Source organism: Panulirus ornatus, chromosome 50 (genome assembly GCF_036320965.1).
Source record: "Panulirus ornatus isolate Po-2019 chromosome 50, ASM3632096v1, whole genome shotgun sequence".
In the NCBI taxonomy this organism is placed as follows: Eukaryota; Metazoa; Arthropoda; class Malacostraca; order Decapoda; family Palinuridae; genus Panulirus; species Panulirus ornatus.
The window spans coordinates 473,929-499,880 of record NC_092273.1 but is presented as its reverse complement, the minus strand read 5'-3'; the positions used below and the strand labels follow the sequence as shown (position 1 = coordinate 499,880).

At 39.8% G+C, this 25,952-nt stretch overlaps 1 protein-coding gene across 6 annotated transcripts in view; it reads right to left on the bottom strand.

Annotated features, from left to right (window-relative positions):
• polybromo (protein) overlaps nt 1–25,952 on the bottom strand; it is a 471,093-nt gene that overhangs the window by 296,558 nt on the left and 148,583 nt on the right. For all 6 annotated transcript variants that reach the window (XM_071691025.1, XM_071691026.1, XM_071691024.1 and 3 more), the window contains exons 13-15: nt 22,384–22,602; nt 13,875–14,054; nt 6,850–7,008 (exon numbers count right to left, since the gene is read on the bottom strand). In XM_071691025.1, the coding sequence (XP_071547126.1) occupies nt 6,850–7,008; nt 13,875–14,054; nt 22,384–22,602 (558 nt within the window). The remainder of the gene's footprint in view (nt 1–6,849; nt 7,009–13,874; nt 14,055–22,383; nt 22,603–25,952) is intronic.

Sequence of the window (25,952 nt, the reverse complement as noted above, 5' to 3'; positions counted from 1 at the left end):
AGATATCTGGGAGTGGATCTGTCAGCGGATGGAACCATGGAAGCGGAAGTGGATCATAGGGTGGGGGAGGGGGCGAAAATTTTGGGAGCCTTGAAAAATGTGTGGAAGTCGAGAACACTATCTCGGAAAGCAAAAATGGGTATGTTTGAGGGAATAGTGGTTCCAACAATGTTGTATGGTTGCGAGGCGTGGGCTATGGATAGAGATGTGCGCAGGAGGATGGATGTGCTGGAAATGAGATGTTTGAGGACAATGTGTGGTGTGAGGTGGTTTGATCGAGTAAGTAACGTAAGGGTAAGAGAGATGTGTGGAAATAAAAAGAGCGTGGTTGAGAGAGCAGAAGAGGGTGTTTTGAAATGGTTTGGGCACATGGAGAGAATGAGTGAGGAGAGATTGACCAAGAGGATATATGTGTCGGAGGTGGAGGGAACGAGGAGAAGAGGGAGACCAAATTGGAGGTGGAAAGATGGAGTGAAGAAGATTTTGTGTGATCGGGGCCTGAACATGCAGGAGGGTGAAAGGAGGGCAAGGAAATAGAGTGAATTGGAGTCGATGTGGTATACAGGGGTTGACGTGCTGTCAGTGGATTGAAGCAAGGCATGTGAAGCGTCTGGGGTAAACCATGGAAAGCTGTGTAGGTATGTATATTTGCGTGTGTGGACGTGTGTATGTACATGTGTATGGGGGGGGGGGTTGGGCCATTTCTTTCGTCTGTTTCCTTGCGCTACCTCGCAAACGCGGGAGACAGCGACAAAGTATAAAAAAAAAAAAAAAAAAAAAAAAAAAATATATATATATATATATATATATATATATATATATATATATATATATATATATAAGTTTGTTGAGTATTCCTGGTAAATCATATGGGAGGGTATTGATTGAGAGGGTGAAGGCATGTACAGAGCATCAGATTGGGGAAGAGCAGTGTGGTTTCAGAAGTGGTAGAGGATGTGTGGATCAGGTGTTTGCTTTGAAGAATGTATGTGAGAAATACTTAGAAAAGCAAATGGATTTGTATGTAGCATTTATGGATCTGGAGAAAGCAGATGATAGAGTTGATAGAGATGCTCTGTGGAAGGTATTAAGAATATATGGTGTGGGAGGAAAGTTGTTAGAAGCAGTGAAAAGTTTTTATCAAGGATGTAAGGCATGTGTACGTGTAGGAAGAGAGGAAAGTGATTGGTTCTCAGTGAATGTAGGTTTGCAGCAGGGGTGTGTGATGTCTCCATGGTTGTTTAATTTGTTTATGGATGGGGTTGTTAGGGAGGTAAATGCAAGAGTTTTGGAGAGAGGGGCAAGTATGAAGTCTGTTGGGGATGAGAGAGCTTGGGAAGTGAGTCAGTTGTTGTTCGCTGATGATACAGTGCTGGTGGCTGATTCATGTGAGAAACTGCAGAAGCTGGTGACTGAGTTTGGTAAAGTGTGTGGAAGAAGAAAGTTAAGAGTAAATGTGAATAAGAGCAAGGTCATTAGGTACAGTAGGGTTGAGGGTCAAGTCAATTGGGAGGTGAGTTTGAATGGAGAAAAACTGGAGGAAGTGAAGTGTTTTAGATATCTGGGAGTGGATCTGGCAGCGGATGGAACCATGGAAGCGGAAGTGGATCACAGGGTGGGGGAGGGGGCGAAAATTCTGGGGGCCTTGAAGAATGTGTGGAAGTCGAGAACATTATCTCGGAAAGCAAAAATGGGTATGTTTGAAGGAATAGTGGTTCTAACAATGTTGTATGGTTGCGAGGCGTGGGCTATGGATAGAGTTGTGCGCAGGAGGATGGATGTGCTGGAAATGAGATGTTTGAGGACAATGTGTGGTGTGAGGTGGTTTGATCGAATAAGGAACGTAAGGGTAAGAGAGATGTGTGGAAATAAAAAGAGCGTGGTTGAGAGAGCAGAAGAGGGTGTTTTGAAATGGTTTGGGAACGTGGAGAGAATGAGTGAGGAAAGATTGACCAAGAGGATATATGTGTCGGAGGTGGAGGGAACGAGGAGAAGAGGGAGACCAAATTGGAGGTGGAAAGATGGAGTGAAAAAGATTTTGTGTGATCGGGACCTGAACATGCAGGAGGGTGAAAGGAGGACAAGGAATAGAGTGAATTGGAGCGATGTGGTATACCGGGGTTGACGTGCTGTCAGTGGATTGAATCAAGGCATGTGAAGCGTCTGGGGTAAACCATGGAAAGCTGTGTAGGTATGTATATTTGCACTTGTGGACGTATGTATATACATGTGTATGGGGGTGGGTTGGGCCATTTCTTTCGTCTGTTTCCTTGCGCTACCTCGCAAATGCGGGAGACAGCGGAAAAAAAAAAATATATATATATATATACATATATATATCATTATCTTGTGGAGGCTAAGGTGAAGATTAGTATGGGTTTTCAGAAAAGAGGAGTGAATGTTGGGGTGAAGAAGGTGGTGAGAGTAAGTGAACTTGGGAAGGAGACCTGTGTGGGGAAGTACCAGGAGAGACTGTGTACAGAATGGAAAAAGGTGAGAACAATGGAAGTAAGGGGAGTGGGGGAGGAATGGGATGTATTTAGGGAATCAGTGATGGATTGCGCAAAAGATGCTTGTGGCATGAGAAGAGTGGGAGGTGGGCTGTTTAGAAAGGGTAGTGAGTGGTGGGATGAAGAAGTAAGAGTATTAGTGAAAGAGAAGAGAGAGGCATTTGGACGATTTTTGCTGGGAAAAAATGCAATTGAGTGGGAGAAGTATAAAAGAAAGAGACAGGAGGTCAAGAGAAAGGTGCAAGAGGTGAAAAAAAGGGCAAATGAGAGTTGGGGTGAGAGACTATCAGTAAATTTTAGGGAGAATAAAAAGATGTTCTGGAAGGAGGTAAATAGGGTGCGTAAGACAAGGGAGCAAATGGGAACTTCAGTGAAGGGCGTAAATGGGGAGGTGATAACAAGTAGTGGTGATGTGAGAAGGAGATGGAATGAGTATTTTGAAGGTTTGTTGAATGTGTCTGATGACAGAGTGGCAGATATAGGGTGTTTGGGTCGAGGTGGTGTGCAAAGTGAGAGGGTTAGGGAAAATGATTTGGTAAACAGAGAAGAGGTAGTAAAAGCTTTGCGGAAGATGAAAGCCGGCAAGGCAGCAGGTCGGGATGGTATTGCAGTGGAATTTATTAAAAAAGGGGGTGACTGTATTGTTGACTGGTTGGTAAGGTTATTTAATGTATGTATGACTCATGGTGAGGTGCCTGAGGATTGGCGGAATGCGTGCATAGTGCCATTGTACAAAGGCAAAGGGGATAAGAGTGAGTGCTCAAATTACAGAGGTATAAGTTTGTTGAGTATTCCTGGTAAATTATATGGGAGGGTGTTGATTGAGAGGGTGAAGGCATGTACAGAGCATCAGATTGGGGAAGAGCAGTGCGGTTTCAGAAGTGGTAGAGGATGTGTGGATCAGGTGTTTGCTTTGAAGAATGTATGTGAGAAATACTTAGAAAAGCAAAGGGATTTGTATGTAGCATTTATGGATCTGGAGAAGGCATATGATAGAGTTGATAGAGATGCTCTGTGGAAGGTATTAAGAATATATGGTGTGGGAGGCAAGTTGTTAGAAGCAGTGAAAAGTTTTTATCGAGGATGTAAGGCATGTGTACGTGTAGGAAGAGAGGAAAGTGATTGGTTCTCAGTGAATGTAGGTTTGCGGCAGGGGTGTGTGATGTCTCCATGGTTGTTTAATTTGTTTATGGATGGGGTTGTAAGGGAGGTAAATGCAAGAGTCCTGGAAAGAGGGGCAAGTATGAAGTCTGTTGGGGATGAGAGAGCTTGGGAAGTGAGTCAGTTGTTGTTCGCTGATGATACAGCGCTGGTGGCTGATTCATGTGAGAAACTGCAGAAGCTGGTGACTGAGTTTGGTAAAGTGTGTGGAAGAAGAAAGTTAAGAGTAAATGTGAATAAGAGCAAGGTTATTAGGTACAGTAGGGTTGAGGGTCAAGTCAATTGGGAGGTGAGTTTGAATGGAGAAAAACTGGAGGAAGTGAAGTGTTTTAGATATCTGGGAGTGGATCTGTCAGCGGATGGAACCATGGAAGCGGAAGTGGATCATAGGGTGGGGGAGGGGGCGAAAATTTTGGGAGCCTTGAAAAATGTGTGGAAGTCGAGAACATTATCTCGGAAAGCAAAAATGGGTATGTTTGAAGGAATAGTGGTTCCAACAATGTTGTATGGTTGCGAGGCGTGGGCTATGGATAGAGTTGTGCGCAGGAGGATGGACGTGCTGGAAATGAGATGTTTGAGGAAAATGTGTGGTGTGAGGTGGTTTGATCGAGTAAGTAACGTAAGGGTAAGAGAGATGTGTGGAAATAAAAAGAGCGTGGTTGAGAGAGCAGAAGAGGGTGTTTTGAAATGGTTTGGGCACATGGAGAGAATGAGTGAGGAAAGATTGACCAAGAGGATATATGTGTCGGAGGTGGAGGGAACGAGGAGAAGAGGGAGACCAAATTGGAGGTGGAAAGATGGAGTGAAAAAGATTTTGTGTGATCGGGGCCTGAACATGCAGGAGGGTGAAAGGAGGGCAAGGAATAGAGTGAATTGGAGCGATGTGGTATACAGGGGTTGACGTGCTGTCAGTGGATTGAATCAAGGCATGTGAAGCGTCTGGGGTAAACCATGGAAAGCTGTGTAGGTATGTATGTTTGCGTGTGTGGACGTGTGTATGTACATGTGTATGGGGGGGGGTTGGGCCATTTCTTTTGTCTGTTTCCTTGCGCTACCTCGCAAACGCGGGAGACAGCGACAAAGTATAAAAAAAAAAAAATAAAAAAAATATATACATATACATACATAAACATCCACACACACACATATAAATACATATACATATCAACATACAAATACACAGACATTACATACATTCACATTTACTTATTCATACTAGCTTGCCTTCACCCATTCCTGGCGCTACCCCGCCCCACAAGAAACAGTATTGCTACCCCCTGCTTCAGTGAGGTAGCACCAGGAAAACAGACAAAAAAGGCCACATTTGTTCATACTCAGTTTCTACCTGTCATGAGTAATGCACTGAAACCAGAGCTTCCTATCCACATCTAGGCCAGACAGACCTTTCCATTGTTTACCCCAGACATTTCACATGCCCTGGTTCAGTCCATTGACAGCATGTTGATCCCAGTATACAACAGCATACATATTCACTCTATTTCTTGCATGCCTGTCAACCTCTTGTATGTTCAGGCTTTGATTGTTCAAAATCATTCTCACTCCATTCTTCCACCTCCAATTTGGTCTCCCACTTCTCCTTGTTCCCTCCACCTCAGACACATATATCCTATTTATCAATATTTCCTCACTCATTCTCTCCTCATGTCCAAACCATTTCAACACAATCTCTTCTGCTCTGTCAACCATTCTTTTTATAACCACACATCTCTCTTACCCTTTAATTACTTACTCCATCAAACCACATCATACCACATATTGTCCTCAAACATTTCACTTCCAACACATCCACCTTCCCTTATACAACCCTATCAATAGCCCATGCATTATAACCATATAATATTGTTGCAATCACTATTCCTTCAAACATACCCATTTTTGCTCTCCGAGATGACACTGTCTTTCCACACATTCTTCATCGCTCCCAGAACCTTCGCCCCCTCCCCCACCTTGTGACCCATTTCCCCCTCCATGATTCTATTCACTACTAAGTCTACTCCCAGATATCTAAAACACTTCACTTCCTCCAATTTTTCTTCATTCTAACTAACATTCCAACTAACTTGTCCCTCAACCCTGTCGAAGCTAATAACCTTGTTCTTATTCACATTTACTCTCAACTTTCTCCTTTCATACACTTTTCCAAACTCAGTCACCAACTTCAGCAGTTTTTCCCTTGAATCAGCCACCAGGGATGTACCATCAGCGAACAGCAATAGACTCACTTCAAAGGCTCTCTCATATCCAACAGACTGAAAACTTGCCCCTCTCTGCAAAACTCTTGCATTTACCTCCCTAACCACCCCATCCATAAACAAATTAAACAACCATGGGGATATCACACATGCCTGCCACAGTCTGACATTCACTGGGAACCAATCACTATCCTCTCTTCCTACTCACACATGCCTTACATCCTTGATATAAACTTTTCACTGTTTCTAGCAGCTTATCTCCCATACCGTATACTCCTACGACCTTCCACAAAGCATCTCTCATCAACCCTATCCTATGCCTTCTCCACCTTCTCCAGACCCATAAATGCCACATACAAATCCATCTGTTTTTCTAAGTATTTCGAGAGAGAGAGAGAGAGAGAGAGAGAGAGAGAGAGAGAGAGAGAGAGAGAGAGAGACAGAGAGAGAGACAGACAGACAGAGAGAGAGAGAGAGAGAGAGAGAGGAATCATAGAAACACCAGTATAAGGAAACAATTATGGAACACTGTAAAAAAGGGAAGTGGTGTAATATGAAGCTGGTCAACCAAAGAAGTTGACGAGTGCGTGAACTAGATGGAATCTTGGGGATTTGATAGACATCAGCTTCCATGCCAATTTAGAGGTTAGGTAGGAATCCTAAACTCAATAATCCTCTAGGAGTATCTCATGCCTGTGTGGCACAGCACAAGGGTGTGGCAAGCACAAGGCGAGGAAAAATATGAAGGAATAAAAATCAAGTTAAAATGACAAAATGAGGAGGGCAGTGCTAGAAAGGAGAGACTTTGGCTGGATGGAAGTTTATATACAGTCTGAGCCACCCTTCTGTAACTTCAAAACATTCAGCATACAAATAATGACTCAACACTTGGCCCACTCCCCACAGATGCACTTAGGAAACTAGCATAACCAGTAATACTAACAACATGTACCATGTCTATTTACCTCCTCATAGTCAGGAAGTTCAAAGAAGGATTCAGCTGTATAACGACCATCCTCCTCTTCATGGTTGAACACACTAATGAACAAGGACATTAGTAGCTCCTGAACTAGTGTACTGACATTTGGGACACTTTCTTCGGAATCACTCAACTCCAACCGTTTCTTTGAAAGACAAGAAAGGGCAATAAATGAAATTTTACATGAATATATTGAAGCTAATACATAAATACATCAAACATAATTCTATCATTTAAAAGACACAGAAATACAAAGACTCTATCTATCTATCTATCTATCATTAACTCAATTCCCAACTTTGGACACTTGGACAGATTAGGTATATACAGCCTCTAAAAACCACACACATACACACACATCCTATTCCTAATCCAACAAATCTAGAGTGAAACAAAGACTACCTTGCTCACACAAGACTTCTTACCTTTTCACTCTGAATATCAAGTATGTCAAGTAAGACCAACATCCCAAGTCATACCTCTAATAAAAAAAATTAATTCCTATGCTTCTAGTCCCTGACCATTCCTTTAACACAATCTGAAAGATCCCTAATCAATTCTTTCTCTGCTTTTATTCATCTCTTCCATGGGCTGCCTCTCCTCCTTGTGCCTTCCACTGTACTATTATATATCTCTATGACCAACATGTCATCAACATGACCACATAATCCTAAATAAACTTCATTAATGCACCTTTCTAACAGTTTCTTCACATACTTTATCTTTATCCTCTATTCTATATGCATTCTAAATTCTAGCTATATAATGGAAGTTATCCACTCCCACTGCACATTCTACAAATAAGTTTTTCCCAGTCACCAGAGCTTTCAGTACACCTTAAATCTTTCTCCCAAGTATGATTATTCTTATATTAGCTTTCCAACAAGTACACCTTAAATCTTTCTCCCAAGTATGATTATTTTCATCTTTAGCTTTCCAACAAGTATACCTTAAATCTTTCTCCCAAGTACAATTATTTTTATCTTTAGCTTTCCAACAAGTATACCTTAAATCTTTCTCCCAAGTATGATTATTTTTATCTTTAGCTTTCCAACAAAACCAGTGTTACTGAACTTTACTTCTAGGTACTTAACTTCAACCACAACCTCTAGTCTTTCAACATGCAAACTGATACAGCAATGCAATCTCCAAATCCTAGATTTTAAAAACTCTTCTCAACTTTTATGTTACATTGACTTTTAGCATCCTCCTATTACTCACGTCAACAAAAGACCCATCATTCTATTGACAACTTTCAATTTACACAACAATACAGCATAATCTACAGCAACATCAATTCCGTTCCTCCACAATTAAGCAAAATATTACATCACAATCTCCTTACCCTGCACTCCTCTGAGGTAATGCCCAATCTACAAAACCATTAAATAACCAAGGTGACAATGCACAACCCTAATGTACACTTACATTCATCTCAAACCATTTTACATGTACCACCAATTACTTTCACACAAACACTACTTCCATTACAGAAGCATCAAAAAACTTTCAAACACAACATAAGACATGGGTTGCCAATTACTGCATCTCACAACCTCATACGATGGTCCTCAGAAGTTCGGCAGCCACTAGATGCTCACAACACTTACACATATATCTTTTCGCCATAATATATGAATTTATTCTAAGAAACGTGTATGTAATGAAAACTGTACATGCAAAGAGTAGCAAAATATCTATTATCTTGATGTATTCTCTTAACTCTTCTAGAGGGATATTTACATACTGAGTTCAGTGTTTATTTCAAGACCACATGGAGAGCCTGGATGACTGCCGAGATGGCAGTATACGATAGTTTCTCCCCACAGTCAGTTATCCTCCAGCCATGACAGTGACAGCACATTTTCATTAGTTTTCTCAGGAGGAGAGTGAGCAGCATTAAGCTTGATTTACAGGATCCAGTAGATGATGATCCAGATGAACTGCATGACAATGATGATCTGTCTTCGAATAGTGTGAAGAGTGATTTTATGGACAGTGACTCTACCAACATTGAAAACTGAATAAGATGTGGCAGGAAAAGGTGTTTCTAGCAAAAGTGGAAACACTATTGCCAGCACTTAACAACAATGCATCTGAATGGTGCAGGTGGTAATTTCAGAAAATTTCAAAATTATGCTGTTACAAAAATTTCATCAATGAATCAAAGTGAGTATACAAAGAATAGATTCATCAAATACAATAAAGAATGACAATAAGCAAAAAGATTTCAGTTTAGGTAAAACAAACAATATCAAGTGCACAAGACACTCACATTTTAACTCTGCACTTTTTAGTGGGTTGTGCTGAAACATCTACAGAAATTCCACACAGTATCAGAATGAAATTAGTAGATGAAATACACCTCTCAAGTGATTTTTTTCACTGTTATATAAATATCTTTGAAAGTGTAAGGTCAAGTAAATTTTCAAAAAACTTGAAAAACTACAAATTAACAGAGTAGAATTAGTAAATGAAATACACCTCAGAAGAGATTTTTTTTTCGTTGTTATATGAATATCTTTAAAACTGTAAAATTAAGCAAATTTTCAAAACAACTTGAAAAACTTAAAACCACAGGGTTAGAGAGGAAAGCTAAGCCAAGAGATAGGGGTTTAACTTCAAAATCATACAATACATATATCTGATTGCTTCAACATCTGAATCAACGGCCTAATTTCAAACGTTGTATAATCTTTTTATAAGCTTCTCCCTTATACGATTATTAAAGTTATCAAGAGCAGTTACTGCCACACATAAAAGTTTTGCAGAGCTTCAGCCTGATCTCTGGAAATCTGGTTAACGTAATGTCAAGATCATGCAAAGGAGTTCTGTTAGCAATTGATTTTTAAGGACGGTACCACATTTCAATTTTACAAACTTCATCATGAAGTACAGTGTATTGTGATTCACAACAATATGTGCTAAAAATTTCAAAAAGTGACACACTAGTCTCTTTAAAGCAATGATACTTCCCACACTAGCCTTCTTGAGTTAAGACTTTGTTTCTGGCACTTGCTTCCAGAACTCAACTGTACATTAAAACATATTCATTATCTGTACAACTTGGCCTTCATGGAATTACAAAAGTTCCATTTCTACGAAGTTTCTATAGGCAGGGCTTTGAATATCAGGTACCAAATGTTGATTACAAATACAAAGAAAAGGAGAAGCAGGATCTCATCTTCTGCAAGTTATCAAATCTGAGCTGAAAATCATAAAGCAGTCCTTGCAATTCATCTTTCTATTCCTTGAGATTCTAATGTTTATTTCAGTTTCAGGAAATATGCTGATCCTACTTTTCAGATGGGAAAAGTGTATAAAGTCTCCTGAAAACAGAGCTATCTGCAGAAGCTTTACAATACTCTGAAAATTGAAAACTTTTTGAGTAAAGTCAGACATAATCTCATCCCTCCCCTGGAGTACTAAAAGAAAAAAAAGTTTGTAAATGATGCACAACACTAGTTCGAGGGACAAGACAGTTCAGGTATGTTGGGGTACGAATGGAGAAAAAATGGAGGAAATGAACTGTTCTCATTACCTGATAGTGTACATGGCAGCAAATGAAACCATGAAAGCAGAAGTGAGTCACAAGGTAGATGAAGGGTTGAAGGCTCTGGTCACACTGAAGAATGTGTAAAAAGAAATATATGGGAGAAAAAATAGGTTTGCTTGAAAGTTTGAAGGTCTAGTACTCCCAACAGTATCATATAGATGCAAGGCATGGTCTGTAGATAAAACTGTGTGGAGGGTGGATGCATTGGAAATCAAACGTCTGAGGACAATATGTGCTGTGAGCTAGTTTCAAGTATGTAATTAAAGGGTAAGAAAGAGGCGTGGTAATAAAAAGCATTTGGTTGAGAAAGCTGAAGATGTGCTGGACATATGGAGAGAATGAGTGACGAAAGACTGACAAAGAGGATATATGTGTCAGAAGTGGAGGGAACAAAGAGAATGTGGAAACCAAATCAGAGACAGAAGGATGGAGTGAAAAGGATTTTGAATGATGAAGGCCTGAATTTGCAGAAGGTTGAAAGACATGCATGGGATAGAGTTAACTTGGATGATGTGGTATACAGGAGTTGATGTGCTGTCAATGGAGTGAACTAAGGCATGTGAAGTATCCAGGGTAAACCAAGGAAAGGTTTGTAGGGTCTGGTTTTGGATAGGAAGCTGTGGTTTTGGTGCATTACACATGATAGCTACAGAATGATTGTGAGCAGATGTGGTCTTTCTTCATCAGCTATTGGTACTACCTTGCTAACAAAGGAAATGGCAATCAAGTATGAAAAAAGAACAAAGAAAAAGCAAATTAACAAAATACTGTACAAGAAATGTAATAATCTTTAAACACAATATTGTACTCCTAGCTGTTTAAGCAAATGCTTAGTTTGAATAAACTTGGTATAATGAAGAAATTAAATAATTCATTTCTTTTCCAATATATTCTTTTTAGAATGGACACTTATGTTAGAATAAGTGTGCTGTGAATTAGACCTATTCTATGTTCTATTAATCTGTTCTCTTATTTTTTGCACATTATTCACCTCCTCCCAAAACATTTTATTCTCCCTATAGTTTACTTACTCTCGCTCAACCCAACTCTCATTTGCCATTTTTCAACTCCTGCACTTTCCTTCCGAATTCCTGCCACTTTCTTTCATACATCCCCCAGTCATTTGACCTCCTTCCCCATAAGAAAAGCCCAAAGACCTCCCTTTTCTCTTTCACTAGCAACTTTACTTAATATCACCACTCACTACATCTATCCACCTCCCACCTTTCCCACACCACATGCATCTCTTGTACATGCCAGCACTGCTTCCCTAAACACCTCTCATTCCTAACCCACTCCATTTGCTTCATTTACTTTCACCTTTTGCTATTCTACATTCAATCTTCCTAGAAACTTCTTACAAGCCTGTTTTCCAAGTTCACTTGGAACATGAGTGAAGGAAGCAAGAGTGGAAAAGGTAACAGTGAGGAGATGGAGTATTTTGAAGGGCTGCTGAAGTGTTTGATGACAAGGTGGAAGATGATGAATGGGATGGTATGGAAAGAGTGAGAGTCATGGAGGGTGGTTTGGCGATGAGAGAAGAGAGAAAAGTTGGTGAAAGACTCACATTAGATGAAGTGTGGCAAGGCAGGTGCTGTGCATGGTATTGCACCTGAGTATAAAAAAAGGGGGAAAGAGTGACTATGATGTTGACTGGTCAGTTAGGATTTTCACTGTATGTATGGATCATGGTGAGGTGCCTGAGGATTGGTGGAATGCATGTATAGTGGGTGAGCGTTCAAGCTATACAGGTACAAGTTTGCTGATTGTACATGATAAGTTGCATGGGAGGGTAGTGATAGACAGGGTGAAAGAATGTACATAGTACATGAGAAGCAGTGTGGTTTCATTAGTGGCAGAGGGTGTGTGGATCAGGTGTTTGCTTTAAAATATGTGTGTGAGAAATGCTTACGGAAACAAATGGACTTGTATGTGGCATTTTTGGATCTGAAGAAAGCACATGATGGGGCTGATAGAGATGCCTTGTTGAAGGTCTTAACAATATAAGGTGTGGAGGAAAGATGCTAGAAGCAGTGAGAAGTTTTAATCTAGAGTGTAAGGCATGTGTACTGTTAGGAAAAAAGAAGCGTGATTGGTTTCATGTGAAGGTTGGTCTGTGGCAGGGGCGTATAATGTCACCATGGTTGTTTAATTAATTTGTTTAGGGATGGGGTGGTGAGGGAGGTAAATGTAAATCTTGAAGAGAAGGGTGAATATGCAGTCTGTAGGGATGAGAGGGCTTGGGTAGTGTCACTTGTTTGGTGATGACACAGCACTGGTGACAGATTCGAGTGAAAAACTGCAAAAGTTGGTGACTGAATTTGGAAGTTTGTGTGCGTATGAAAGGAGAAACGCTGAGATTAAATGTGAATAAAAGTAAGGTTATAAGGTTAAGCAGGGTTGAAGTACAAGTTAGTAGGGGTGTGAGTCTAAATGGAGAAAAACTGGAGGAAATTAAGTGTTTTAAATAACTGGGAGTGGTCCTCAGTGAATAGAACCATGATAGCAAAAGTGACTCATAGGGTCAGGGAGAGGGTGAAGGTTCTGGGAGTGCTGAAGAATGAATGTAAACAGATCCTTACTTAGAAGGGCAAAAATAGGTATATTTACGATTTAGCAGCCCTAATGATATATGACTGCGAGGCATGCGCTACAGATAAGGCTGTGCAGAGGAAGGCGGACCTACTGGATATGAAATGTTTGAGGACCTGTGGTGTGAAGTGGTTTGATAAAGTAAGTAATAAAAGAGTAAAAGTGAAGTGTGATAATAAAAACAGTATGGTTGAGAGAAATGAAAAGAGGTGTGCTGAAATGGTTTGGAACTATGGAAAGAATGACTGAAGAAAGGTTGACAGAGAGGATATGTCTGAAGGGACACCAAATTGGATAGGAAAGGATGGAGTGAAAAACATTTTGAGCAACAGAGGCCTGAATATTAAGGAAGGTGAAAGGTGTGCATGTGATGGAGTGAACTGAATGATATGATATACAGGGGTCAACATGCTGTCAATGGACTGAACCAGGGCATGTGAAGTGTCCAGGATAAACTACAGAAGGTCTGTGGGTCTTAGTTGTGGTTAGGGAGCTGTAGTTTTGGTGCATTACCTATTACAGCTAAAGTATGGATGTGAGTGACTGTGGTATTTCTTTGTCTGTTCCTGGTGCTACCTTGCTAATGCAGGAAACAGTAATCAAGTACAAAAAGAAATTATTAATTATATCAGTTTGCAATTTTTGGACTCTACTGCACTAAAAACTTGAGAATCCTTGGAAATGTTGACTACATACACTCTGGAAAATCATTAATCCAGTACTGTATGGTCCTAACCATTCTGAACTAAAGAATTTCACTGTACCTAAGTACTGAAGAAAACTACATTTTCATTCCTCAAACAAACCAGTTTTCTTCACTCTGCAGCAAAAAAATAATAAATAAATAAAAACAATGTACCTACCTCTAATGAATGGCGTTGCAAAGTGAGGGCATCACGGTAAATCTGGGAGTCTGGTTCATTGTAACGACAAGCATTCTGGAACATGAGTGTCAAATCAGCCATGATGTCATCAAGGGTGATGTAAGCTCCATTCTTACACTTGTGGAGAATCCGATCAAGATCAATTGGTTGTTTTATTACCTGAAATGATAAAAGAAAACAATACGTATTATGATGGAGATGCTCAACCATATTTCTCAAGCACTGATTCCATGAAAGCAATGTGTGTGTAAATACATGGAGGTATTAATGAGTGGTCTTAGGTGTGTAGTATGGGAGACTGGTAATAGGAGGGGGCATGGCGGCATACATTCAGCATTTGACAAGGAAGGAGCACTGTGGCTTCAGGAAGGGAAGAGTATGTAGGATGGGTGGACCATCCACACATGTGTTTGCTTTCAAGTATTTCTGTGAAAAATACCGGGAGAATGCGAGTAAATTGTATGAGGCATTTAAGGCTCTGGAAAAAGTGTATGATGAGGTAGAGAGAGAGGCCTCATAGAAAGTGTTACAAATATATGGATTCACTGGAAAGTTATCAAATGCAGAAAGGAGATTCTACTAAGACAGCAAGGCATGTGTGAGAATAGAAAGAGAGAAGACTGAATGGTTCCTAGGGAAGGTGGGCTGCATCAAGGATGCATGTAGCCACAGTGGGTTTTTACTCTGTTCATGAATGGGGTGGTGAGGAGGTAAATGTGAGGGTTAGACAGACAATGAGGATCTATGTGTTAAAGAAGGAAGATGCAAGGAGAAGAGGAAGCCTGAGGAGATGGGAGCATGAAAAGTAGGATGCTTCAAGGTTTAAAGGTTTGAACACTAAGAAGGATAAGCAGAATGGGTTTGATAAAATAAATTGGATTAATGTGATACATATGAGAAGAGGAGAGGAGGGAGGGTGACATGCTGTCAGTGGGCTGAACCATAGCAACTGAAGAAGTTCAGGTACACCATGGGGTATTCTGCTGGGCATGACTGAGGATAGCAGGCTCTGATTTGGGTACATTTTGAACATTTATTCCTGATGCTACTTCACCATGACAGGCCAGGCAATTAGGTATAAAAATAATATGCTTAGGATACACGTACGACCATGGTTGTTTAATATTACACTTTATGAATGGGGCATCATGTGACATGAAAGTTAAGGTGATTGTAAAGTACTGCTGAACCATGTTAGAAGAGGAGAGAAGCTTAAAAAATGAATGAAATCAAAGAGTGGTTTGAATAAGCATATACAAGTACACAGATGTACATAAATGACAGTCACAGACCTGATGGCATATGACATGCTTAAATGTAGGTTAAATTCCAAATTAGGGAAACTCTTGATAAATAATATAAGAATAGAAAAGGAAAATACATAGAAAACTCACACAGAAAATTCAGTGCCAGCATCTGTATTTCACTACACAGCACCATATTACTGTATAATTCTATCCTATGATACACTCTGGCATGGTTGGGTTAAGTTCAGCCAAAAACACAAATATCTTATTCCTAATTGAGATATTTCTTGTCTAGAACGGTTTCAAGGTTCAAGGGTGCACTAATAAATAGCAAGGTTAGTAATCTCTGGTGAAATCCATAAGGTCTCTTAAAGATTTAACTTGGACTATAATTGTCAAATTATGTACCTCAAATATTCTACACTGTATACCTAATGTGATGCTTAACTTAGACTATAATTGTCAAATTATGTACTTCATACATTTTACATTGTATACCTAATGTGATGCTTAACTTATACTATAATTGCTAAATTATGTACCTCATACATTTTACATTGTATACCTAATGTGATGCTTAACTTGTACAATAATTGCCAAATTATGTACCTCATACATTTTACATCGTATACCTGATGAGAGGCTTTGTATATGTATGTCTAATGTTAGCTTACTCTGAATTACACAAAGGCTGTTAATACCATTCCTTCCTTTCGGATAGAACAAGAAACCTCTGGGTCACTGGGCCCAAGGATGGTGTATGCTCTAAATTTGCCTCCACCTACCCCTAACCATTTAAGCTTCACCCAAACTATCACTGAAATGGTTTGTCTGAGCATCACTGGAAATAAGATGTGAAATTAACTTCACTAATGAGCATAAGACACGATGCTATCTTGATGCACTCTTCAAAGATTGTATGACTAAAGGGTTGTTTCTAAATTTAATAGTGTTTCCTAGCCAAAAATCTGGGACTGGGTGTATTCACACTGAAGAAAAATTGTCACCAAAGATAAGAACATTCCTACGTCTGGGTAAAGCATGTAATTTGCCAACCATCCATCCAGGGGCCAAGCTTATATGGAAAAGAGATCTTATAAGAGGATACCGAGGAAATAAACGGCTAAAAAACTATTACATCATAAAAGGTCTAGGACTTTTGAAAGCTTCCACTTAGTTTGTGAGGGAGAAACAGTGTCCTCAGAAGGCAAAACTGGTGATGTTTGCCCTCAGAGGGCCTTTCACAATACAGTAATACCAAAACCCTGGGATAAGAATTCTTAAAAGGAACTTGTATATAAAAAGCTTTTTTCCAATGATAAATGTTAGAGAAGAAGTATAAGTATGGTGATACTTGCCTTTTCTTATGATAATGGTTACAGTAGAACTCTAAGTATGGTGATATTAACCTTCTTTTAATAATGGTTAGAGTAGAATTCCAAGCTTAGTAGTATTAGCCTTTTTCTTATGATAGCATTTAGAGAAAAACTCTAAGCATGGTGATATTAACCTTTTTCTTATGATAATGGTTACAATAGAACTCTAAGCATAGTGATATTAGCCTTTCTCTTATAATAATGGTTAGAACAGAACTCTACGTAAGGTGATATCAGCCTTTTCTCATGATAATGGTTAGAGAAGAACTCTAAGCTTGGTGATACAAGCCTTTTTCTTTTGATAATGATTAAAGCAGAATCCAAATGGGGTTTTTAGTATTACTATGCCCCAAAAACCAGCTGGTTGAGAAGAACATTTCCCAAAAGGTAAACAGGAAATCCAAACTAAGGAGAGACGATTTGGTGCAACCACCCATTTCTAAAACTGGAAAACATACAACAGAAGTAATGTACTGGTTCTAGTGGCAACTGATCCACCTGGGATGCCACTTCTGAAGTAAAATCCAATTGAAAGTCTACTTCTTTCACAATATTTTCTGGTCCTGATGGCAACTGATCCATCCAGGCTGCCACTTCTACAGAAAAATTCAACTCAAAGCCTACTTCCATTACAACATTATCTGGATCTGGTGGCAATTAGATCCACCCGGGCTGGCATTTCTAATGAAAAATTCAATTGAAAGCCTACTTCCCTTACAACATTTTCTGGTACAGGTGGCAATTAGATCCACCTGTGTAGCCACTTCTAAAGAGAGAATCCAATTGAAAGCCTACTTCCCAAACAGCATTTCTGTTGACAGTGTATCTGATTTAGGGAGGGCCTCTGTCCTGATGCTGTATACTCCTTGGACAGAAGCAGCATGGAAAAAAAAATGTCTTTGGGACATAGCCAAGAAAAGAATCTTTTTCACTTTCTCTAAAAGAGGCAGTAATTTACAAGTGCCTTTTTTCAATAGACATCAGATAGCTACAATATTTTCCAATGGATAGGACATTCTGGGAAACAAAAGACCACGGGACAAACAGCTCCTTTATGTCAATACAAGAGCCCTGTACCTCTATGTAAGGCCATTATGCATCTATATGAACCTTTCAAGAATGGCAGCCCCATTAATGATTAATTGTATTCATCCCAAACCACAACAGATTTTGCTGGAGGTCTCCAAGTCATGGATCTTTAGAGGCTCTCCAAACTGATCCATCAAACCAAAACTTTCGATGTTCCAGAGGAATTGCCTTGGAGGACCTCTATCTGCTGCAGGCAAGACTTTGTAAACCCAAAACATAACCTTTTTGTCTGTAGCCTCACCATGTTATTGCACACGGATGCAAAATTAAATCTCCCCTGAAGTAGCTCTAGTTGGCACTGAGATACCAAAGTTTGGGATTTTAAGGAAAATGCAGCACTTTCATTTTACCAAGCCTTGTCTACAGGGAAACAGAAAGGCAGTCTGAACATTCCAATCTACTATTCAAGTAAATTTCAGGCTGGGAACTAAGTAGGACTTGAGCAGATTGAGGTTAAAACCAAGTTCTTGAAAGGTGTTTAGGACTAGAAGCTGTTACCAGGAACATTCCTTCTTGGAGCTAAATTCATCAAAAACTAAAACTTGTCCAAGTAAGCCAAACCTACTGATTCAGAGGGCTTCAGTTTTGCAAGCAGGTGCAAAATAACAATAGAACAAAATGAGTAACTTTAACTAAACTGAATGGCATCACAAACTGCCAGGTCTCTATACCAAATTTGATGACCAAAATCTTCATTTTCAAATGTACTGGAATGTGCCAGAAGGCATTCTTTATGTTTAAGGTGAATGTCCAGTTGTTTAACTGTAAGGTCAAACATACACTCTGTATGGTGGTAATCTTGAACTTCTGTTTCAGTATGGATTGTTAAGACAGATGGAAAATCATTCGTTTCCAGTCAAATCTGTTTTTCTATCTATCTATCTATCCATATCTCTGACACCTGTTTAAACTGGAATTCCCTCACGGGGGTGGCCACGGCAACAGTGTTCATAACTAAAGAACTCCAGTGTCACTTCTTAACCTTTAATGCCTAACTCATAACAGGCCACTTGCAGAGGGCAAGTCTAGTAAAGTATTTGCAGAAGCTCCTCCTACCTAAAGATCCTAATGACTACTTCTACCTAATGCTCTTATCTATTACTTCTACCAAATGTTTATACCTACTGCTCCTACCCAAATGTTCCAACCTACTACTTCTATCTACTGCTACAACCATTCTGCAGGAAAATCTAAAGTTACAAAGAATCAGCTGCATGAGTTAAATGTTGTCAAGTGTTACACATGACATGAAGAGACTGCATGTTTGTGGACAGAATGCCAATAGTCCACATGTTAGTGAGTCAGAGAGAAAAAACAGCTACCTGGGTCAGAGGAGAGCAACTTACAACCAATAGAGAGTTGGCTCACTCAGCAGATGTCACTAACCCTCCTGATACCTAGGCAGGTATACCTCCCTGGTCATTGGCTGCCAACCAACTACTACTTGAAATCTGTTTTTCATATCAGAAAGTGAGCGATGCCCAAACTCGCTGTCTCCTCCGTGCAATTTTCTTTGAAGAAACAAGGGAAAGAACATTAAAAATCATAATGACAGTACTAAAAGATTTAGCTTTAAGACTCTTGAGAGTAATCTCAATGGGAAAAAGGAAGTTACAGAAAAGAGTGAAAGCTGTATGCTCTACCTTATCGATAAAAGCCACAGCATGTTGTCTGCACCGTTGCTGGGTATAAGAATTGCATAAAAGTCTCTGTATGGAACTGAAACCTGTTTGAAGTCATAACTCAGAGCTTTCCCAGTGGGCTCTAGTAAATCAAATGCTCTCTCTAGAATGGACAGGATTCACAAGAAATGAGATATCTGCAAAGAGTTAGGGAAGACTTTTTAGAATGCTATGAAGAAAGGAGAATAAATGAAAAAACAGGTTGGTCACATGTCAATGTCAAGATCTGGGGAAATGCTATCTAATTCACAAAGGGAAAATTCCATCCCTCCTTCACACATGGATCCATTCTGGACAAAGTCTAACAAAGATTAAGCATTCTCATTTACAAACAGTTCAAAATGCAAAAGGTAAAGTCTAACTTTTGTTTTGGGGAGAAATTATAAGTCCTTATGGCTTTGAAACAAGGATTAACTACAAAAAAAACTCCAAAAAGGAAAGAGCAGTCCAGGAGGCCAAAGCAAAATCTTTGTCCCTTCCTGAGGATGGTGCTAGAGACACATTTAAAAGGAATTAAGACTAGCTGTCTGATCTGTGTGAGGAATAGACAGAATAATAATACATTTATATTCCAGGAAGAAGGTTAATCTCAAAACTAAAACTAAATTCCTTGTAAACAAATGTCCTACAAAGAACTAATAGGCAATAAGTAGTCTCCATGAAACAAGAGCCAAGACTGATCACAAATCACGGAAATTGTAAATTCCGACTTTTCTCTAAAACAAACTGGTCTCTTCAATATAATTCTACTGAAGCTACCATGTTATGTTATATGAAGCCTTTAAGTCACAGTCAAAGCCCTCTAACCTAAATAGTACGGAAGGGACATGTGGGCTGCTTGGATATGGCAGGGGCTCTTGGTCCACAGGAAGGGAAGCTGAAATTTCCTATGAAAGAAAAAAAGAGGAAAAAGAAATATCAGCACAGCCTTGCAGGTGTAAGGTGGGATCCTAAACAGGTTTACAATGATTAATGAGCTCCACAGAGTCCAACAGATTTCTTTTCTAAAACTCTGGTAAAAGCTACAAAACTGCCTCCTTTTCCATGGACAGAGGAGAACCTGTCTGGAGGAAGCCCATAAGATGGTAAAGGAACAAGGTTGCCCTTTACACAGACTGGAGCAGGCTTTAGCTGCTTGGTCATTGTCAAGATGAGGGGAGATCCTGGATCATCCTCAAAAGGTGAGGTAACTGAAGCACTAAGCCCAAGGACCAGAATCCACTGTTGGTTCATCGATGAAAAAAATGGGAAATTCTAATCTACTTTGCTCATGTTTCATATGATGGTCACTAAAAAAGATCTGTCCTGCCTTAACAAGGTAAACTTAGATAGAAGAAGTTGTTTAAAAAGTGTGCTAGCAGAAATAAGAGCCAAAAATCACCTCCATCTCAATAAGAACCTCTTAGGGCTGAAGAAGCATTTAAAAGGGTGAAGTAGCATGCAGCTGCCATAATCAACCCTTCACATGAGGAACATCAACTTCACTATGACCCTCAGAAGTGTTAATACTAGACACTTTGGGCTAAGCTACAACAGAAGCTTAACCAAGACAAATGCCAAGATCCTTTGGTAAGGGAGATGATGGTCTGGAAGCTAAGTTATGAAAGGAAACAACAGTTCATAAAAAAAAGTCATTCAGACTTCTCCCTAGACAAAGGTGTGAGGTTCCTGCAGTAATCTAACTCCTAATAAATCAGTTAGCAGGCAACCTTTGTATTTCTTTTATAAAAAAAGGGACAAAAAACAAACCAGGAAAAATCACCCAAAACTGCTAAAAAAAAAAAAATGCTGAAGTAGATAACAATAACAGACAAACATTCATGGCTAGAAGTAGCTAAGTCCCAGGAGCAAAACCAAATCAAATGTAAAACTTAGAAGATAAATCAAGTTTTCTCGACTGTCAGGGAGTAATTCTAACCCTTAAATCCACAAGACATAAGCAATACATGATACAGGATCTGAACCAATCATTGGTATGCTAGCCATGACATGATAATGAAGGAAATTCAGTTTATAAACATATTCCCTAACAATAACTAAGGGATACAAGGTGACCTTGTCCTACCATAAGACAAGATCCCATCACTACACCAAACTTTTTTATTGATGACAACCTAACACTCATAATTTTGGTAATAAGATGGAGGAGGAACATTTCTACTTTGTAACCACTCAAAGCAAAGGACTTTCATGTTACATGCATGGATTATCTATGCGTCTTTCTCCCCGACACTTGATCAACATTTCCTGCATTAGCAAGGTATTCCCAGGAAAACATGAAGAAAGGCTACATCCACTTACATCCATCCTCTAGCTGTCATGTTTACATGTATGTATACATAGGTATAATGAATATGCACATATATTCTTTCTCCCTCTCAAGTCATCCAACAAAGACTTGGGAATCAATATATCCAACAAAGACTTGGGAATCAATATATCCACCAGAGTGCTGGATTGGAAGGCTCAAACAGATATTAATACTTTTCTTGATTTTTTTCTTTTATAACAAGAGGGGGACGTTGCCTACAAAACCGACAGTTGGATATTTCTTATCAAACATATGTACTAATTAGGTAGGAGCCTCTGCTAACACTGCATTTGTCTTGCCCTCTGCCACTAGCCTGTTAAGGGTGAGGCACTAAAGGCTAAGAAGAGGCTCTGGAGTTCTTTAGTTATGGAGACTGTTGCCATGGCCACCATTTTGAGGTAGTTCCAACTAAAACAGGCATCAGATATATACACAAGTACATAGATAACCAAAATGCTGCCATATCTGGCACTTCCTAAGCTCAGCAGTTGCCAGATAATTATTCTTTTCCTATATCTGTTTTTCTTGAGTAGTATTTCACATTCACTTTCTGAGTAGCAAAAAATATCACATACAGAGGCTTTAGGCAGAACTTCATAAATCAATCATGTGTGTGGTATCACAAACTTTTTCGCTGTTCTCAAAAGAGGCATACTGTAAAGCATTTCAATAATCTATACATTACATCTACCTGAGACAGCAGTTTTCCAAAGCATAATCTATACATATCTACCGTTAAAAACATCACCATTCTACCTAATTATGATCAGATTATTTTCTCACCTCATAGTAATCTGGATATAGGGCCTTAGAAGGTAGCTTAAGGAAGACTTCAGACAACTGTCGTCCATCGGAGTCTCGGTAATCACGTACACAATTGTAAAGAGTCCTAATATTTCTGCTATTGCTTACATATGAAGTGAGCTTGCTGCGTTTGTAAACCTTCCCTTTCACCATGTTACCGTCTCCTTGGTTAAGTTCCCGTATCTTCTCATTCAGCACCTATAACAAAAGGAACAATGCATTAAAGAACTGTAGGAACATTATTTCCAAAAACTGATCATGATAATTCATCTATTTCTATATAACATATATACAATTATACTTAACCACTGTTTCCCGCATCGGTGAGGTAGTATAAGGAAACAGACAAAGAATGGCAAAACCACCCATATACATATATACATACATACATGCACATATACATACATGTACACTTGGTCTTTTTTTATATTACTTTGTCACTGTCTCCCGTGTTAGCGAGGTAGCGCAAGGAAACAGACAAAAGAATGGCCCAACCCACCCACATACATAAGTATGAAAAGGATCACAATTTTGCACGTGATCAAGATATTCCTATGAGTCCACTGGGAAAATGAAACACGATAAGTTCCTAAGTGCACTTTCATGTAATAATCACATCATCAGGGGAGACAGAAGAGAGAAATATAAGTCAATTGATATACATCGAAGAGACGAAGCTAGAACACCATTTGGTAAACATGTCATTGTCCAATCACATGTTTACCAAATGGCGTCCTAGCTTCGTCTCTTCGATGTATATCAACTGACTTATATTTCTCTCTTGTGTCTCCCCTGATGGTGTGATTATTACACAAAAGTACACTTGGGAACTTATCGTGTTTCATTTTCCCAGTGGACTCATAGAAATATATTTATCTATTCATTATTCATTTTGCTTTGTCGCTGTCTCCCGCGTTTGCGAGGTAGCGCAAGGAAACAGACAAAAGAAATGGCCCAACCCACCCCCATACACATGTATATACACACACGTCCACACACGCAAATATACATATCTATACATCTCAATGTACACATATATATACACACACAGACACATACATATATACCCATGCACACAATTCACACTGTCTGCCTTTATTCATTCCCATCGCCACCTCGCCACACATGGAATACCATCCCCCTCCCCCCTCATGTGTGCAGGGTAGCACTAGGAAAAGACAACAAAGGCCTCATTCGTTCACACTCAGTCTCCAGCTGTCATGCAATAATGCCCGAAACCACAGCTCCCTTTCCACATCCAGGCCCCACACAGCTTTCCATGGTTTACCCCAGACGCTTCACATGCCCTGATTCAATCCACTGACAGCACGTCAACCCTGGTATACCACATCGATCCAATTCACTCTATTCCTTGCCCGCCTTTCACCCTCCTGCATGTTCAGGCCACGATCACACAAAATCACCTTCACTCCATCTTTCCACCTCCAATTTGGTCTCCCACTTCTCCTCGTTCCCTCCACCTCTGACACATATATCCTCTTGGTCAATCTTTCCTCACTCATTCTCTCCATGTGCTCAAACCATTTCAAAACACCCTCTTCTGCTCTCTCAACCACGCTCTTTTTATTTCCACATATCTCTCTTACCCTTACGTTACTTACTCGATCAAACCACCTCACACCACACATTGTCCTCAAACATCTCATTTCCAGCACATCCACTCTCCTGCACACAACTCTATCCATAGCCCATGCCTCGCAACCATACAACATTGTTGGAACCACTATTCCTTCAAACATACCCATTTTTGCTTTCCAAGATAATGTTCTCGACTTCCACACATTCTTCAAGGCTCCCAGGATTTTCGCCCCCTCCCCCACTCTATGATTCACTTCCGCTTCCATGGTTCCATCCGCTGCCAGATCCACTCCCAGATATCTAAAACACTTTACTTCCTCCAGTTTTTCTCCATTCAAACTTACCTCCCAATTGACTTGACCCTCAACCCTACTGTACCCAATAACCTTGCTCTTATTCACATTTACTCTTAACTTTCTTCTTTCACACACTTTACCAAACTCAGTCACCAGCTTCAGCAGTTTCTCACATGAATCAGCCACCAGCACTGTATCATCAGCGAACAACAACTGACTCACTTCCCAAGCTCTCTCATCCACAACAGACTTCATTCTTGCCCCTCTTTCCAAACTCTTGCATTCACCTCCCTAACAACCCCATCCATAAACAAATTAAACAACCATGGAGACATCACACACCCCTGCCGCAAACCTACATTCACTGAGAACCAATCACTTTCCTCTCTTCCTACACGTACACATGCCTTACATCCTCGATAAAAACTTTTCACTGCTTCTAACAACTTGCCACCCACACCATATATTCTTAATACCTTCCACAACCATCTCTATCAACTCTATCATATGCCTTCTCCAGATCCGTAAATGCTACATACAAATCCATTTGCTTTTCTAAGTATTTCTCACATACATTCTTCAAAGCAAACACCTGATCCACACATCCTCTACCACTTCTGAAACCACACTGCTCTTCCCAAATCTGATGCTCTGTACATGCCTTCACCCTATCAATCAATACCCTCCCATATAATTTGCCAGGAATACTCAACAAACTTATACCTCTGTAATTTGAGCACTCACTCTTATCCCCTTTGCCTTTGTACAATGGCACTATGCACGCATTCCGCCAATCCTCAGGCACCTCACCATGAGTCATACATACATTAAATAACCTTACCAACCAGTCAACAATACAGTCACCCCCTTTTTTAATAGATTCCACTGCAATACCATCCAAACCTGCTGCCTTGCCGGCTTTCATCTTCCGCAAAGCTTTTACTACCTCTTCTCTGTTTACCAAATCATTTTCCCCAACCCTCTCACTTTGCACACCACCTCGACCAAGACACCCTATATCTGCCACTCTATCATCAAACACATTCAACAAACCTTCAAAATACTCACTCCATCTCCTTCTCACATCACCACTACTTGTTATCACCTCCCCATTAGCGCCCTTCACTGAAGTTCCCATTTGCTCCCTTGTCTTACGCACTTTATTTACCTCCTTCCAGAACATCTTTTTATTCTCCCTAAAATTTAATGATACTCTCTCACCCCAACTCTCATTTGCCCTCTTTTTCACCTCTTGCACCTTTCTCTTGACCTCCTGTCTCTTTCTTTTATACATCTCCCACTCAATTGCATTTTTCCCTGCAAAAATCGTCCAAATGCCTCTCTCTTCTCTTTCACTAATAATCTCACTTCTTCATCCCACCACTCAATACCCTTTCTAATCAACCCACCTCCCACGCTTCTCATGCCACAAGCATCTTTTGCCCAATCCATCAATGATTCCCTAAATACATTCCATTCCTCCCCCACTCCCCTTATATATTATTTTATTTTTTTTTTCTTTATTTTGCTTTGTCGCTGTCTCCCGCATTTGCGAGGTAGCGCAAGGAAACAGACAAAAGAAATGGCCCAACCCACCCCCATACACATGTATATACACACATGTCCACACACGCAAATATACATATCTATACA